Source organism: Equus caballus, chromosome 15 (genome assembly GCF_041296265.1).
Source record: "Equus caballus isolate H_3958 breed thoroughbred chromosome 15, TB-T2T, whole genome shotgun sequence".
NCBI lineage: Eukaryota > Metazoa > Chordata > Mammalia > Perissodactyla > Equidae > Equus > Equus caballus.
In genome coordinates, this window is record NC_091698.1 from 76,585,509 (window position 1) to 76,604,683 (window position 19,175).

The 19,175-nt window shown below is 41.9% G+C and overlaps 1 protein-coding gene across 1 annotated transcript in view; it reads right to left on the reverse strand.

Moving 5' to 3' along the window:
- The window catches only part of VIT (vitrin), a 114,162-nt gene that overhangs the window by 77,157 nt on the left and 17,830 nt on the right, over positions 1–19,175 (reverse strand). Inside the window, exons 2-3 of the mRNA XM_005600060.4 lie at positions 13,890–13,959; positions 5,644–5,709 (exon numbers count right to left, since the gene is read on the reverse strand). Of these exons, the coding sequence (XP_005600117.2) occupies positions 5,644–5,709; positions 13,890–13,941 (118 nt within the window). The 5' untranslated portion in view covers positions 13,942–13,959. The remainder of the gene's footprint in view (positions 1–5,643; positions 5,710–13,889; positions 13,960–19,175) is intronic.

A 19,175-nucleotide genomic window follows, 5' to 3' on the forward strand; every position in this document is an offset into this window, starting at 1 on the left:
CACAAGATTGGATGCTCACTGAAGCCAGAGACTTTGCGGGATGGACGGCCAGTAATGTGTCTCATGGAGTTAATCATCGTGGCTCTCACTTCTGTGATGCTATCTCACCTGAACCCCTCTTACACTAAGACCATTGTTTCTGGGGCTCTTCTGGGGTTTTCTTACATGAAGAAGAGCTATTGAGGAGATTTTACAACTTAAAAGCTTTTCTCTCTCTATCACAGACGCTCTACCAGGCAGGGATTGTTCTAGATTGTTGGTGGACTTTATGTGGAAATATAGGATGGGTTTATTACAGTACGGGCTGAAAAGCTCCTGAGTTGAAGAATAGGCCTGTTTTTGAATGTGTGATCTACAGATAAATGAAGTCAATCCTTAAAATTCATAAAGTATCATGACTGCCTCAGGAACAGAGTGTTATGAATACACCTAAAGCCTTCAATCCTTTGTGGCCTTCAACAACCAAGAAAAATGCAGCCACATTTTTGGTCATTTGTTAGAAACTCAACCTGTTGAGAGGTTTTGCTGACTAACTCTACCCCTTAGACGCCTCTGGGTAAGGTCAGACCTATGGCTCCAAAGCACATTAGGAAAATGAGAGCCTTGAAAAAATCACCCCTAAAAATAAACTTGATAAAACTCTCATTTTAGACAGGAAGGTAAACTTTATCACAGACTATGCAGCAGGTTAATTTGTTAAGATATTAATTTATGTTTCTTCTTATTGTATTTTTTCCCTGTTATTATTCTAAGCAGGTACCTAGGCTGTCGCGTTCTCCTACCTCTGTAGCTCAAGATTATAGGAGGGAGGGCAGGGTCCCGTGAAGACAGCTCTCCCTTGAGGCACTGGGAATTGCTCTCTCCAAATCTCCCTTGTTTTAAGGGATTGGGCTTTGTCAGCCCAATGAGTGACGGAGAGGAAATGATCTTCCAAGCCTGGGACGGCGGGAGTGGGAGGTAGGTCCTAGTAAGGGAAATACCCCTATTCCCTAGCAGCTGCTTTGGAGGAGCATCACCTCGGAGAACTACCTGGTGTGGTACCCCTGCCACCCCATGCTTAGGTATGGGGCTTTCCCACCTTCACAAGATCCTGTCGTTCAGGAAACAATGGAACCGCCCAACTTTCAGAGATAACATGGCTTGGGCTTGGACACTGAGCAGTGCAGGGGACCTCCCCTAACGTTCTAGATTGTGCAAGGCTTCTGGGGGCTGGAGCAGGGAGAGAGGAAGCCTCTGTGATGATGGAATTTGAATTTCTCAGCCCCTGGTGATTGGAAGTTTGGAGTTAGACTGATTTGATTTAGAAAATAAGGTGATGTGATAAGCCAAGTGTGGTGAAGTTAAACTGTACCCAATACAATTGTGTACGTGAAAGCACAATATTAGCTTGGAATGAATGGTCATGTATAGGTCGGGGGAGTAGAGCTGTAAGAAATTGTCCCATTTCTCTTTTCATCTTTGCTTTACCTTTTGTAAAACCTCTATGCTGGATTATTTTCAACATGTACTACCTTCTTGGCCCAAAGGGCCCCAGTGGAGTCAAGCAATGTCCGTGAGGCCCACTGGGGCCATGAGCAGACCAAAGAAATGGACAGAAGGAAAAGGAGATGAGAAGAAATGGAAATAAAAAAGAAGAGAAAGTAGGGAGGAGAGAAAGTGACAGTTACCTAAAGCAACAGTAACCCTACGCACAGACAGAATAGATGCACTGGTGTGGCGTATGGTCTCAGGCCAGGCCAAAGGATGGCACTCATGCTGGTTTCTCCTTTTCCTATTTTCCCCATATCTCTTCTACTTGATTTCCTATAAGCCCTTGATCATCCAACACCCTTATCTGCCTCCAGGGAACAGAGACTTCATTCCTTAGTCCTGGCTTGCTTGGGAGGAGGCATTGGGAAAGAATTTGGGGCTCAACCTCCCACGGACCTGAGTTTCAAATCCAGCGCTGCCAACTTGTGCACCATGTCTCGGGCACTAGATCCTCAAGAGTCAAGAGCAGTGCCGTATGTGCAACAGGGGTCAGTAAAGTGTCCACCGACTAAAACTCTCAAATTACCTACTTTTTGTTATTTTACCTTCAGTCCTCTGGGCGGTGAAGACTTTTAGTCTTGAATAAACACTGGTGAAAATTGAGGGCTGGCTAGAAGAGAGGTCAGAGGGCACTGAAGAGAACCATGAGCTCACGTTCATGTCTGTAAGCAGCCCTGATCCTGGTTCTCTCTGTAGTCCACCAGTTCTCAGATTTTACCAGGCATCAGAATCACCTGGAGATCTTGTTAAAACACAGATCACGGGCCCCACCCCTAGAGTTTCTGATGAGGTGGTCTGGGGTGGGTGGCGCAGAAGGTCCTGGTGATGCTGATGGTGCTGGTCCAGGAAGGTACTTTGAGAACCACTGACCTGGTCCATCCTCACACTGAAGCCAAAGTGATTGGTTTAAAGCTCTGCTTTTATGATTTCACTTTTCTGCTTCAAATCCTTCAGTAGCTCTCTGTAAGATATATTCTGAGGTGTCAACTGTAAGAGTAAAATGATCAAGTTCTCTTTGTTTGGCAAAGAGGACGGAGGCCACTGCCTTCCCACCTTCTCCTCTTACAGTGCCTCCTTGACCTTAGTATAATAGGCCCATATTAGGCTGACCTTTCAATTTTACAATGTGAGGTTTCTAGTCTTCTGATCCATGGATCTGTAAATACCTCTAGAAGGAGCTCAGAGGTCTCCAGGTATACAAGAGACAATCACAAGATGGGTGCATTTATCTGTCAAGGAAATAAGAGAAGTTGTCCTTGTTCTGCTTTCCACTTTTCTGTATAAATCTGTGTGAAATTCTTTCCAGACTTGGGAGACACTTTCCTCCTTCCTGTACATGCATGGAACTCTGTGATGCTTACTCATTAATAAAATGTGTTCGTTCTCTTCTCTCTCCATATGTTGGCACAAAGGGGTTTTCTGTTGGCAGGATTGTTTGATTTCTTCAGTGCAACCCTAATCACTTGACTCTTCTCTGAGAACCACTCTGCCAGCCTAGGCTGATGCAATTAGATTCTCTGTCCCCTATATTTGGGATCAGGACAGAGAGAGATGGTCTACATAGAGAGAGAGGGAGACAGTGAGGAAGACATGCCGAGAGAAGCAGAGGCACCAATTCTTGAGACCTTTCCATCAGGGCTGCAGTCCAGGCGAGTTCCAGGTGCCTTCCCTGCCTTGGGTTCTGCAAGCTCCCTCATGGCCTCCCCAAATCCCCTTTTGTGCTTTAGCAAATTAGCTTTGGACTTCTGCTCATTGCAACCAAAATACCCTGCACCGAGACACTCCTCATTGCCCTCGTGATGAAGTCCAGATTCCTGGACCCGGTAACAGAGCTCTTCACAATCTGATGCCTGCTTACCCCCGACATTCACTTTCCACTCTGTATTTCAGTCATTGAACTACTTTTTAGCTTTTTCTACTCTTCAGGCCTCGGGCATGCTATCACACTCTTTTCTCCTAATCTTTACCTGGACAATCCCTATTTGGCCTTCAGATGTCAGTGAAGGTATGTCACTTCCTCCAGGGATTCCTGCCAGATACACAGCTTCTACTGCATACTCTCAGAGTACCTTTAGCTCCCGAATCCTAGCACTGACATCATAATTGCCTGGTGACTTGTCTTTCTTCCTCCCTAGATTTTGAGCTTTGAGTGCCAAGACTGAGTCTTAATCGCTGTCGTATCTGGGTGTCTAACACAGTACTTGGTGCTTGGCTAGTACCCAATAAATACTCATCAAATGAATGAATGATGTGCCTCCCTTGCCATCAGTCACCTACCCCAGTGGCAGATTGACAACGTTGAACAGAAAAAGTGAAAATGGCTTTGGCTCAAGCTGTAGACTATAATTTGGAAATACTCCTGAGGTAAAGAATCAGATATGGCCGTGCTTGGGGAATATCCCATTACATTCATTGTATCTTTTTCCCCCTTATTTAATGATTGTGCCAGAGTTTCTAATTAGAGAAAAGTCCTCATGCACTTATTGATTCAAATGTGCTGCTTCTCTAGGGAGATTTTGAGAATAAGGTTAGAATTTAGCAGATCAGAAATTCAATCCATCTGAGATCTCTCAAAGAGGTTTGCCCTTGGGTCATTTAGCACAGACTTTCATAGTCACTGAAAACTGTTGTCATGGTAATCACGGAACCTTTCATGATTTTTGTGTATGAGTTAATGAAGACACAGGAAACAGCCCACAGGAATTCGTACTTGGGTGTGTATTTGTCTCCATATTAACCCAATCATTGTTTTGAACACACATCTGCCCCTGGGCTGGCTCTCCGGGCTCTTGGTCCTGACAGGAATAAGTAAACAACTGATGCCTTTTTAGTATTTCAGCCTAGGAGGCTGTGGATGGCTGCCCTTTTGGTCTCATTTCAACAGGAAATCCCACATGGAAGATTTAAAGAAGCAGAAGAAACAAAGAATGGTGTGTGAAGCAAATCTCTTTCTTTTATTTCAAACGATTAATATTGCTGATTTCAAGGCACCTAAAGTTAATGCTTATAGAGAAGTTTCAGTTGTGGAGAACACAGAACATTGACTGTGTCTAAAGCCTGCCTTTTATGGTCCTTTATAAATATGCCTTAGCTCAAGCCTCCATCAAGTCTGCAAATTTAGATGCAGATCTCTGAATGTGCTCGCAAAATCTGAGTGTGAGATTTTCCATCTATGTCCTGTTCTGCTAGTTATTTCCCTCCCCATTCTCCCTTCTTTCCTAGTAATAGAACCGCTTACTTTTAGCTAGGCATGTGGATGCTTGAAATCAAGATATTTCCCAGTCTCCCTTAATGCTGGCCAACAGTATTTAAGTTGAAGTACTATATTTGATTTTCTGGACTTATCTTTAAGGGGAGCATATATATGCCCCTCTTCATCCTTTCCTACTGACTGGAATGTGGACATGATGGATGGAGCTGGGACAGCCATTTTGGACAATGAGTTGGAACCATGTTGAGAAAAGCAGAATGACAAAACAGGAGGAGTCTGGGTCCCTGAAGATCATGAAGCTTCTATAAAAGCCCAGACTGACTATGTTTATAGGAAGAAGAAAAAAACTTCAGTCTTATTTATACAACTGTTATTTTGGATTTTCTGTCATCTAATCTTAACTGATATACCATCCAAAAATGAGATTTATTTTTCCTCTTTCCATTGATCTGGTGTGAAACCTCATGGGCTTTTCTGTGAGATTTGCCCTCTGACCCCAGTGCTCACTGGAAAGTGGGCAAGTTTGCTAGATATTTGCACTAGCCGGACTGAATTTCCCGGCATGGAGAATTGAGACAGCATTTCAATGGCAGGAAAATCTCTGCTCCAGCTTAGCCATAGAGACATCGTGTCAACTGGTCTTTGTACGTGCATCTTGAATTTTTCTACTGTAGTGGAACTACTTATCTTTCACCCTAAAATCAGGATTCCTATCTCAAATGCTTTTTGGAATGAGGTAGGTGATAAATAAGAATCATTGCTAATTAGTCTGAGTGCCAAGTAATTGAGATAAGACCCAAAAAACAAAAACAAGAAAGTTACCCAAATTATCTACATGTGTAGCAGTCTTTCCGACTAGAGACACAAGTCTTATATCAGTGAGGAATTGTAATTTTACTTACTGAACTTAGGCCTTTTAACCTTCTTTGTCGTTTCTTTATTTGAATGTATTCCAGTCACCAGCAAAACTACATGAAGAAAATACAAAAAAAAATAGTCAATATTATTTCACCTAAACACTGTCTCTCTTTGAACCCTTATATTTACCTCAATCACACTTTAAAGGATTCTCGTTGGTGAAACTAATTTTCCCTGAAATTAAGGTTGGGGAAATAAGATGTATAGTTTGTGTCCTTTTCTTGGCTTCTGCGGAAAGTGCCTTTCAAAAATACCTCTTGGGTACCTGTGCTTTGTTTCACCATCTTTAAATTTCACCACACCAACCCTACCATCTCCATTTTCCAAAGGAGGGAATGTGGGCCTGGAGAAGTCCACTGATTTGCTTGCTCCCAGGAACAAATGATAAGGGTAGGATGAGCACCCAACCCCTTCTTGTGTTCTTTCCTCTGTTCCACACTGTTTCCAAATGGCCAGAGAACTGCGTGCACGTGTGTGTGCGTGTGTGTGAGACAGAGGGAGGGCTGAATGGAGCGGATATGTAAAAAGCCTCAGAAGAGGGCTGTCTGGGAAAGGAAGACAAGGAGAAAGGGGACTGCAGAGAAGAGAGAGACTTGTCACAAGATGTGTGGTGTGACCTGAGTGTCCCCTGGTGTCCACTTCAGCAGCGCCAGGTCTGTGCCCCACAAAGACCAACTGCAGGTCGTCGAGTTCCTCAGAAACAGGAGCAGAACCTCAAATAGCATCCGGATCCCACTCTCCTTCAGGTAGTATAGCAATAAGAGAAGAAGGGGGACTCTTCATCCTTTATCATTTAAAGTCACATTACCGGTTTGAGCCGTGTGTTTTTAAAAAATAACGCTGACCGATTTTTTTCTTATTACCAAAATAATACATTTTCCTTGTAGAAAAATGTGAAAAACACAAAAAACAGCACAGAAAAGATGGATGAACACAAAAATATAATATTTCAGTCTTTTTCTATGTGTATATACGTATTCATATGGGTACTTTTAATCAAACATTTGACCATGCTCATACTGTTTACAATGTTTTATAACTTATTTCTACTCAAGGATATACACAAACATTTTTTCTTGTCATTAAGTATTCCTCTCACAATAACTCAACTGCCTACAAAGTATTGCTGTGTATGGATATGCCATAATTTAGCCAATTCCCAATTTCATATAAAAAGCTTCATCTTTGCACCTACCCATTACTTTCTTAAAACAAATTTCCAAATAGGAAAATAGGGTCTCTTGTCTGAGAGGTATGCCCATTTAAAATTTTGATATATGCTGTGAAAATTTCTCATAGCAATTTTTTTTTATTAGCAATGTCTGAAAATGCTCACTTCTCTGTTCCTCTAGCAATTCTACCTGTAGGCGGAAGAGCGATGGTTTTCCTTTCAAAGGGCTGGTCCATTCTCTCTTCTTCTTCCTTCATCCCTCTCCAGGCCTCCTTCCCCCTCACCCACCCAAAGATGGTACTGCTTTACTTTACCTCTATTTTAACTACTTTTTTGAGAAACCCACTTTCTGGATGGGGTTGGGATTTGGAGGTGAACTTGAGGCAACAGAGTAATCAAAATAGGCATTTTACTTCCTAGTTTATGCATTTGTTTTTTGCTTTTTTTTAACAGAACAAGGATGCTCAATTTAGGCATAAATGTTCTTAGGAATTCTCAAATTGGCAACTACCTTTGAAGGAAAAAGTGGCGACGTCACCAAGTGTCTGTTAAGAAAACTTTTCATTTATCTTTTGATTATCTAGCTATGTGTGCCAGCGATGCAGCTGGCAAATCGTCCCCAGTTTTGACCACTAGCGTTAGTTGAGGCCTGGACAGTTGACATACCATGTCCCGCAAGAACAGAAACGTGAAAGAGAACTGAGTGAGAACCAAAAGTCGGGCCAAGGAGCATGAAGGCAGACATTTTTAGGTGTTATTTACTTCTGGGGTTTGGGTGGGTGTGAGCGTCCTGGAGGTCTAATTTTTATAGTAGTCTCTGTGTCATTTGATTCTGCAAAGACCACATCTTCATTTTATACAAAAATAAATAACTAGAATCCTAGAATATGTTTTAAAACAAGTACTAAATAAATATCTAGAAAAAATATGCAAATTAAGTTGAGTTAGTGAAACAGCAATAAATTTGGGTATCAATTCTTGTAGAACCCCAAATGCTGTCCTTCTGGGCCTGTGTGCCTGTGGCAAGTGGTTTATAAGTCTCAGTATCATTAGAACTATAAATATTTCAGTAGGACCACCCCATCACCACATTTGCTCGCCCAAGACACTTCAGGCTGAAAACATGCATAGCTGGACTCAGTTTTACGGTAGTAGTTAATAAAGTCATTATTTTCAATGGCGCACAGAAGCCCTCCCCTCAGCTTAGATGCTTATTAATTAAAGTTCCCCAGAAACCACTCCTTGAGGGAGGGCTGGTCAATTAGGCTTGGAAATGTGCTTGTGCCCTGGAGCAAGTCTTCATTCCTCATCAGCAAGACCTCTCTTCCTACTTTGGAAACGGTGAATTGCCGAATTGCCGTTAACTGGGTGAGAGAAAAATCAGTCTTGTGTTCCTTTTCTTAGGAAGCTGGGCAGAGCACCAAGCTGGCTGGCTGATGCTCACTTCAAAGTATAAAGAAGAACACAGGTCTGCAAGCCAGTCCCTTCTGCGGAAGTAGTTAGTTATCTGGCTACCGACACCATTAAGTGTCTAGAAGGCTTGTAGTAGAAATTAAGTCTAGAATCCTAAATTCTGAGGCAGCCATGATTTACCAACTCTGCAGTAATGCTTCTCAATTTTTAAACATTCAATGTTTTAGTTTTGAATAACACGAATAGTTCTCATCTTTCGAGATCAGTGCTTAAAATTTCAAAACAAATTATATATTGTAATTACTTTTTCAAATAAAAGATTTCCCCCTATTTCTCTCTTCATTAGTGTGGTGATCAGTACAGCTAAGATAGCTGAAGTGTAATTGTTTTAAAATTCAATTTAAATAAATTATCATCCAGATAATTTATAGATAGAGAAAATACAAATAAAGTAGCTTGAAACAATGTAAATCTCATTGAGGATAAAGAATGCAAGCTAAAGCAAAACGATGGGATATTTTCCCATATCATGTCAGTAAATATTGAACACAAGGTTATCCTTAATCCTGGCCTGGATTTGGGATCAGGGCATTCCAGGACACTGTTGGGAAGGTCCAAGCAGGTGGAGTCATTCTGGAAAGCCATTTGGCTTTATCCTGGAAAATGCACCCCTAGGAATATATCCCAAGTTATGACCAGAGATATAGACAAAGATTTATATAAATAGCGTTCATTACAACAGCATTTCTAATGACAATCTGGAAATAATGAAGTGTTGGAAATGTCCCAACAATAGGAGAATCCTAAACATTTATTACAAATGACGTGTAGAAGAATATTAAGTAACCCGGGCAGTGCTCGGCTCTAACCTTAAGAATCATTCTGACAACATTTGAATATCTGCAGAGAGAAATAACTGGAACAAACATACCAAAATGTTAATAATGGTGGAATTATAATTCCTATCCTATATTTTCTGTATTTTCTCACTTTGTAGTATATTCCTTATATATACTGCATATTTTACATAGAATATGTTTCTTTTCTAATTAGAAAAAGACAACATAGTTGTTTTTTAATTTGGTCATGTTGAAATCATATAGACTTTTAATAATGAAAAGTGCTTTCTAAAATCGTTGGCTTGTGTTCCATTGTGCTTGTGTTCCAGTTTTCCTCTCAGTGATGAATTATAATCAAATCCATCTACTTTCAAGAAGACATGAAGTGCCAGAACATCTAATTGAAGATCCAATCAGTAAGCACTTACTGAATGCTTCCTATGTGCCCAGAACTTTTATAGAAGTGACTCATTCTAGCCCACAAACTTCTTGTTAGATCCTTTCACAGCCCCTCAAGATACTACCGCAGGCCACGTTGTCAAGGACTCTCTCCTTGACCAAACTTTAGTCAGGCTCCTCTAAGCCCTCTTCACAACTAGGCTTTGACCTTGGGTGTCAGGGTCTGTTCTTGGTGGGCCTGCATTGCCCAGCTTTAGCAAGAATAATGTTTAGAGGGAATCCTCCATCCTTGGTATCTGCTCACCATGGTCTGCCTTTAGCAAGGATCCTGTCAGTTCGATTTAGCAAGAACCCCCCTACCCTTGGTGTCTCCTCTTAGTAATTTCCATCCTCTGACCCCTGCAGCCTGCTCCTTGGATAGAAATCTCCGCTCTCCCTGTTGTATTCAGAATTGAGCCCAGTTCTGTATGGAGGTCTCCTTTCTCCTATTGTAGTAGTTCCTGATTAAAATCTGTTTTTAAAGCTTTAAATACTGTCCACCTTGGTTCTCTTTAACATGTCTACAATGCCTTCCTGAAAGATGACTTATAAACAGATCATCTTAAAGCCGTTCAGATTTCCCACGTGCTTTAATTTGGGATTATGCACTCAATGAAACCTTTAGCATCAAGAAAATCAGAGCTTCATAGCAAAGACAGGACAACTTATTTTCTACAATCACATAAATCATAAAATTAGGCTTCAAATTATAGAATATTAAAGTTGAGAGGAACTTTGGAGGGCATACATTTATTTTATGGAAAAGAAACCAAGGTCAAGGTTAACACCTTGGCTAAAACTGTGGTCCTTTGGGGGCTGAAGTTGGGCCCAGACTGCAAGTCTGCTGGGTGCTGCCTTAGCTTCTTTATGCCACTTGCTCCCCGTAAGTGCAGTTGGGGGGGTCCACTGACAATGGGCAGCAAAAAAGTCTGCCATAGCAAGCATTTAAACATGTCTAAAACACACATGCTGGCTCTGATAGACGTTAATCAAACACTTAATTGACGTTAATCTAGAGGGCTTTTGGGGGGGTCATTGGATGGCTATGTATGATATTGTGATTTATAATAAATATGTATTTTGGTCTTTTGGCTACAGTTCCTGGCTCACAGCTACCAAAATCTTTGGAATTTCCTGAGCTATAAGACCAATGGGAGCATCTTTTGTTATACTATCTGGTTTCTAGTCCTCAGTTCCTGAAATCACTAAAGAGCCATAAAGGTGAAATGGGTGTCTCGTTATTCATAACAAGCTCCTCTAAGTCACAACTGAGTTTATGTTAATGAGGTGACTTTTGGGAACCCTCTAAAAATGAGGCAGCTGGTTGCCAGGGGAACAAACCACAAACAGAGTTTTGGAACTTTCAGTCCCACCCCCTGATTTCCCGGGATAGGAGAGGGGCTGGAGGTTGAATCAATCACCAAAAGCCAATGATTTAATCAATCATGCCTATGTGATAGAGCCTGCGTAAAAACCCAGAAGGATGGGGTCCAGAGAGTTTCCATGTTGGTGTACCACCATGCTGGTCCCCAGACTCCACAGGGACAGAAGCTCCTTTGTTTGGGACCTCACCCTATGTATCTGTTCATCTGGATGTTGACTCATATCCTTTAATATTCTTCATAATATTCTGGTAATCTAGTGAGTAAACTGGCTTCCTCAGTTCTTTCTGTAAGCCACTGTAGCAAATTAATCAAACCCAAAGAGGGGATCGTGGGGACCTCTGATTTACAGCCAGTAGGTCAGAAGCACAGGTGACAATCTGAATTTTCGGTCGGCATCTGAACTAGGGGAGGGCAGTCTTGTGGGACTGAGCCCTTAACCTGTGGAACCTGAGGCTATGTCCAGGTAGATAGTGTCAGAATTGAGCTGAATTGTGGGACATCCAGCTTGTGTCGGGGAATAGCTTGGGGTGGAAAAAACCCTACATGTCAGAAGTGGGTGCAGAATTGGACTCTGATACTTTAAAAATCCAGCATCTCTAAGGAGAATAACTTACTTGGCAATATTTCTTGAGCACCTATGAGATGTGCTGAGCACTCGAAATGCAACGATGGACAAGACATGGCTCCTGCCCTCATGAGTTTACAGTTTTGGGGGAGCCAGACTAATGATGAGGTGAATGCCGTGCAGCTATGATAAGAATCAATACAGGACGTAAGGAAACACATAGGAAGATGGCCTGATAAACGGGGGGCGGGGGGAAGCTTGCTGAGGACCAATAGGGTTTGTGGGAGTGTGGGAGTGAGGAAGAACATTCCAGGAAAGGGAACAGCATGGTGGAAGGCCTGGAGGTGAGAAGTGACTCCATCCTCAGGAGAATGAGATCCCAGGTCCCTGGAAGCCAAGGTGGGCGCTAGGGTAGAGAGGAGAGCAGCAGAGGACAGCAAGAGCTGCATCAGGAAGGCCTCGCCAGCAAGGATGGCTCTTTAAGAGACGTGGGCTCCGCCATGAGGACTAGGGGAAAACACCTAGGAATTTAAACGAAGACACTATTGATCAGATGTGGGCTTTGGGGAGATTAATCAGGGTACGGTGGAGATGAGTTGGAGGGGTAAGGATTTGGGGCAGAGAGGCTGTCGCAGTACCGAAGACGGTGACAGGGACTTACAGGAACGGCCCCAGGATAGAGACAAGTGGACGAATGAGGTGCTGCGGGTGGACCTGTGAGGACTGGAGAGGGGAATTTGTGATAGGAGTCTCCCTTTTCTACTTTGATTTCTTGCTTTCTCAATGAGTTGCAGAAAGCCAGGCTCAGAGGATAGGTAAGTCTCCCTTCTTGGTTCTCTGATGCTGGCGACATGGCAGAGTGGGAAATGGCCTCTGGGTTTGTTGGTTTGGTTGTTTGTTTTACAGTAGCTAAATTCTTCCTATTCCTAACCCCCTGCCCCACCCTCACCCCTCCCTGTGTAAGAAACCTACTAACCTGTAGGTTAATATGGGCAGGAGAGAGCCTCTCAAAAGGGCAAGGGTGGTGCCTTCCGCCATGCCGAGAGCCCCCTCACCTTCCCAGCTGCGTCACTTCTTTCTCTTCTAGTCCCCAGTTTTGCTGTGTAGACTCCCTCTGCATAGATCTTGAACATTCTGACCATATTATGGGTTGATTTGTGTACCCCCAATTTGATATGTTGATGTCGTAGGCCCCAATACCTCAGAATGTGACCTTATTTGGAAATAGGGTGGTTGCAGATGTAATTAGTTAAGATGAGGTCATACTGGAGTAGCTCGGGCCCCTATCCAATATGGCTGGTGTTATCCAAAGGGGAAATTTGGACACAGACACAGACGTACAGGAAGAACACCATGTGCAGACGGAGACAGAGATTGAGGTGATGCCAAAGATTGCCAGCAAACCACCAGAGGCTGGGAGAAAGCCAAGGAACAGACTTTACCCTCACAGCCCTCTGAAGGAACCAACCCTGCTGACACCTTGATTTTAGACTTCTCACCTCCAGAACTGCGAAAGAATAAAATTCTGTTGTTCCAAGCTGCTCAGTTTGTGGTACAGTCATGCGTCACCTAATGATAGGGATACATTCTGAGAAATGTGTTGTTTGGTGATTTTATCACTGTTCGAATATCATTATGTACTTACACAAACCTAGAGATGTGTGCCTACTACACTATATGGTACTAATCTTACGGGACCAGCATCGTATGTGCAGCCTGTTGTCCAAAACGTCGTCATGCGGCATGTGACCATATTCTGTTAGGGCAGCCCTAGAAACGAATGCAGGCTGCCTGAAAGGCCTTTGCACCCTTCCCTGGCAACAGTTTCACAGTGACCCATGGGGTCACTTTACCTGACAAGGCCACTGTTCAACGTGGTTAAGATGAATAGAAGATTACCCTCAGGCTTAGTGCTAAACCCATCAACACTTTTCTCTGGGTCTGTCCAAAACTGCGTTCTCTGGTGATAATGGATAAATTTAAAGCGTTTCATCTCTGAAAAGTATGAGTTGCCAATGGTACAAGTAAGGCTATGTCACTGATAAGAATTGTTTTTGAGAAGTTAAGAAACAAGGAGATCCCTAAATTCAGAATTTGAAATATGCTCGATATGCAATATTTGCTGGTTGTTGAAGACTACACACACTATGTGTGTATTATGTGTGTATAATGTCATATGTAGAGACACACATATGTAATATATATATTTGCCTTATATAAAAATATATATGCACATACATCCTGAATTTGATCTACACTTAACATTCTCACTTAAATTTCTCTCCAAAGTGTTTATCATAAAAAGATACACTGAACTGTTTGTTTGCTCTGTCTTGGTTTAAACCTTTTCTTGGCAAGATTCTTTGGACCTTGGGAGAATGTTAAAAGCGTATCCAGATACACATATAAAAGTACTTACCAAGGAACATTTCAATAACAGATGCCTTCATAGTGAGGACAACAATCTCCATAAATATCGAAATGGCACCCTGGAGAGGAAGAAACAATAACATCATCATCCCTCAGCCAAGAGTTCTGAATTGGACGGAAGGAGTGTGGGGAGGGGCTGCTTCATTTTGCACTGCCCTCTGGAATCTTAGGATTCCAAGCTGTGGCTTTCCGTCAACCGCTCACAGAGATAGCAGCGGCCAGCGGCGATGGTACCCAGAGATCTATTCTCAGTCAGAAAACACATTCTAGCCACCAGCCTCCTACTCTTCAGACACTTGGTCTTTACTTAGAACGGAAGAGGAGATAACTCCACAATTTCAAGAATATGCTCTACCGGTCTTCAGAATAGGACAAAAGCCACACTTCTGGTATTTAGAGAACATTTTTGGATTGCAAATAAACGATTCATTCATCGTTCATCCAATAAATGTATATTAAACTCCCATTATATGAGCACAGATTGTTAGGTAGGAGGTGATAAAAATTGAAGTAAAAAACAGTTCTTGCTCTTAAAAGACATAGTTTAATAGAAGTGGGAAAACATACACGGACACAAATAACCATAACATTGGAGAGTGCTCAGGCCCTATAGAGAGTATAAGGGGGCGTTTATAGGGCACTGGTTCTCAAACTTTGTTGCAAACTAGTATCATCTGGGATTTTTTTTTTAATTTTTAAAATATTTTACTTTAAAACATTTGATTTATTTTTATTGAGTTCATAATAGTTTATATCATTGTGAAATTTCAGTTGTGCATGATTTCTTGTCTGTCACCACATAAGTGCTCCCCTTCACCCCCTGTGCCCACCCCCAGCCCCCTTCCCCGGGGAACCACTGAGCTGTTCTCTTTGTCCATGTGTTAGTTTATCTTCCACGTGGGAGGGAAATCATACGGTGTTTGTCTTTCTCAGTCTGGCTTACTTCGCTTAGCATAATACCCTCCAGGTCCATCCATGTTGTTGCAAATTCATGTGGGAGTTTTAAAAGACCTTGATGCCCAGGCTGCACTCAGACCTGTTGAATCAGAATCTCTTGGGATGGGGTCTAGGCATTAAGCTTTTTCAAATCTCCCCAGGCAATTCCAATGTGGAGCCAAGTTTGAGAACCAGCAATTTAGAGCAGCCTTCCTAAATTTTAATGTGCATACAAATCACTTGGGGATCATGTTAAACTGCAGATTCTAATCCAGTAGGTCTGGGGTAGCGCCAGAGATTCCCCAAAAAGCCAGGGAATTTTAGAGGAAGGAGAGATTATGTCAGCTGTGGGAAAGCCTTATAGAGGTGGCGGCAATTGGGTCACCTTTGGAAGATGAACATTGTTTGAACACGTGCAAGTAGGATTACAAGTGGGGGGAACAGCATCAACAGAGGCTTGGAGGTTGGAAAGCACAATGGATAGGAAGATGCTCTTGGTCTATAAGGGGTTTCCCCCCTTCTCTTAAGGCTATGAGGAAACTCTCAAAGATATTGCTCCTGCTACCATTAATTGAGCATAGATTGCCTTGAATCCCCACAATAAGCCAGTGTGCTGGGAATTATGATCCCTGTTGAACAGACGAGGAAACTAAGGCTTAAATAGGTTAAATGTCATAGCCATGGCGACCAGGCAGTGGTTAGGATTAGAGTAGAGGTGGGAGTAGATGGGGAGGATCTGCCCTGAGCACAGGCGATAAGGAGGAACACTGTCCTAGAGGATTTCAAGACTGAAAGTAGGTCTGCTTTTCATTATCCTTTTAAGCTGGAAATTCTAAGCAATGTCAATGATAAAGCACACCTCCCCTCTGGGCAGATGGCTCCCACCACATCCCTTCCCCTCAGTGCCACTGCCGTGTGGCCTAAAGCTAACGTTCCCAAACCCACACTCTGCTATGCCCAGTGGTGTGCTGATAAGCCTGCTCTGAAAAAAAAAAAAGCCATGATTTGCAGCATTTATCAATTTCTGTGATATAAATCCTCCTATCATGGCTGATTTTGAAGCCACCAGAGTGACGTCACTGAATGGAGATTTGGAAAGAGATCAACACAATCTGGTACTAGTTAGGTCCAGTGCAAGCGTATATCCAATATTTACATGCAGTGCTATGCAGACTTTATTAACAAAAAGGGATTGTTAGGTCATGGTTGAGGGGTAATAAAAGTACCTGATACAGTTAAATAAAACTAGTATATGAAAGATTTTACTACAAACAATGAAATTAGGCAGCAAGAGTAATCCCAGACAGAACTGATCACTTTTCTAATTTCCAGAAACAACTGCAACGTGTTAAATTTTCCAATTAAGAAAGTGGACCACTGGTTAAGTAATAGGCAAATAATTGTTTTTAGCCTCAAAATAGAAATAAAATCATGCGTACAATCTGTTTGGCAATTTGATGCTTAAATAGTTGGGTCATATTTTGTAAATAGTATGATAATAAGTAAATTTTATTGTCTTTTACTAATTTGGAAAGCTCCAGAACAACCTACATGTTTCAGGCCTAAAAATTTAACTTTCCTATGAGATAAATACAGTATGTCAAGCTGCCCTGCTGGACCTGCCCAACCAGCTCTACCATTGGCTGTTACCATTGGTACTGCAGATTTCGTTTCTGAGTTGTCTTGACTTCTCTTTCTCTCACACCACACACCTTTTCCATCAGCCATGCCTGTGGGTTCTACATTCATAATATATCCAGAATCTGGTCATTTCTCATCATCTTTACCATTACCACCTGGTCCAGGCCATGCCTACTGTCACCTGGGTTATTGCAATTGGCCTCCTAACTAGGCTGTTTCCCTCTTCACCTGCACGCTCCAGTCCACACAGCAACCAGCATGATCCAGTTCAAAGTAAGTCAATTCAAGGCATTCCTCAAATCAAAACTCTACCGTGGCTCCCTGCTTTACTCAGAATAAAAGCCAAAAGTCTTGACAAGCAGCTCAGGACCCTACGTGCTTTGGCCACCATTGGCCCCTCTGACCTTGTTTCCCACTATTTTCTCCCTCATTTGTTAAGCTCCAGGCACACCAGCCTCCCGGCTGTTTCTAGAACACACCTCTCGCCTGCAAGGTCTCTGCACCTGCTGTTTCCTCTACCTGGATGCCCTTCTCCTGGATAAGCACATGATTTGCTTACTCATTTCTTTCAAGTATTTGCTTAAACGTTACCTTTAAGCAAATGTTACCTTTGCTTAAACTGTTATCACCCAATTTAAAATTGTAATCCCTCTCCCACCCACGACCGCCTGGTACACCCTATCCTTTGCCTACTGTCTTCTTTTCCATGCCACTTATCACCTCTGACATACGCTATAGGTTGCTTATTTTGCTTGTTTATTGTTTGTGTTCTCCACTAGAATGCAAGCTCCATGAGGGTAGGGATTTTCATCTGATTTTTTAATGTGCTCCATAAATATACTTTGAATCAATGAGTGAGTAATTAGGGCTCTCTCCTTTCTCTAAGAAATAAAAAAAGGAAACAAAACAAAGGGAAGACAGTCCTGTGAATACACTAAAAACTACTGAATGGTACACTTTCAAAGGTGTATTTTATGTTATGTGAATTATATCTTAATAAGTATTTTTGATACTCAACAAACAAATCAAAAAGGAAGATGGAGAGCCGAGAGAAGCACTCTCAGATCAGTCCCACAACTTTAGAAGACACAAGGGACCTGACCTTTACAAGTTGGGATGGATGGGTAAAAAACAACAGGATTCCAGGAAGCACACTAACTCCCCAGGAGCTATCACCCAAGGGCTGACTCATCAGTGATGGAATCCGACCAGAATCTCTCCTGTCTCTTGGACTCAGAATGTTTCGAGGCTTCTTTCTTACCACTTCAATTTCTTTCGTTGCTTGGTCCATTTATTCATACACTTAAAATGTAAATGCGCCTTTTGAAATGTAGGGAAAAAAATTCAAACCCTAACTCCACCATTCCAGAGGCTGGGGATCGGGATGGCCAGCAGCACCTTTAAGCAGTTTCTGCAGGCAGTCCGATGTCATGGAGCTGTGGGACGCACAGCAATGTCGGAGCCTAATTCCTCATGTGCTCACCAGGGTTCTAACAAAAATGGAACAACAAGGGTTTCCAAACGAATGTGTTACTAATTCATAAATTTATGGATTGTGCTGTGAAATGTAATATAAAGAATCCTGAATATGAAGTCCTGGTGAGGCAAATGAAGCCTGATTTTGAAATAAAAATACACATTAATGTGAGTCGAGTAGCTAGCCAATGTAGTTAAATCTCTTGTTGCTGTGACTTAGAAAAGAGCAGGTTGATAGTAAATAACAATATCCCCTTATATTTATACAGTTCTTCACTTTTTTCCTCTAATTTTTTTTACTGTGGTAAAATACACAAACATAAAATTTACTGTCTTAACCACTTTTAAGTGTACAGTTTAACGGTATTAAATACATTCCTAATGTGCTTTCATCACCACCATCCGCCTCCAGAACTCTTTCAGTCTTGTAAAACTGAAACTCTAAGCTCATTAAACTATAACTCCCCATTTTCCCCTCCCCCAGCCCCTGGCAATCACCATTCTGCTTTCTGTCTGCTTTGACTATTCTAAGCACCTCATATAAGTAGAACCATACGGTATTTGCCTTTTTGTGACTGGCTTATTTCAAATAGCATAATGTTCTCAAGGTTCATCCATGTTGTAGCATGTTTCAGACTTTCTTTCCTTTTTAAGGCTGAATAATATTCCATTGTGTATCTACACCACATTTTGCTTATCCATTCTTCTGTTGATGGACACTGGGTTGCTTCCATGTTTTAGTTATTGTGAATAGAGCTGCTATGACATAGGTGTATATTTATACTCTTTGAGACACTGCTTTCAATTCTTTTGTGTATATACCCAGAAGTGGAATTGCTGCATCATATGGTAGTTCTATTTTTAATTTTTTGAGGAAGCTCCATAACGTTTTCCAGAACAGCTGTACCATTTTACATTTCCGTCAACAGTGAACAAGGGTTCCAATGTCTCCACAACCACGCCATCACTTGTATTTTCTGTTTCCTTTGAAAGTAGTCATCCTAACGAATGTGAGGTGACATCTCATCGTAGTTTTGGTTTGCATTCCGCTAATGATTAGTGATGTTGAGCATCTTTTCATGTGCTTTTTGGCTATTGTACATCTTCTTTGGAGAAATATCTAAGTCCTTTGCCTGGTTTTAATCAAGTTGTTTTGTTGTTGTTGTTGAATTTTGGAAGTTATCGGTACATTCTGGTTATTCATCCTTTATCAGGTATATGA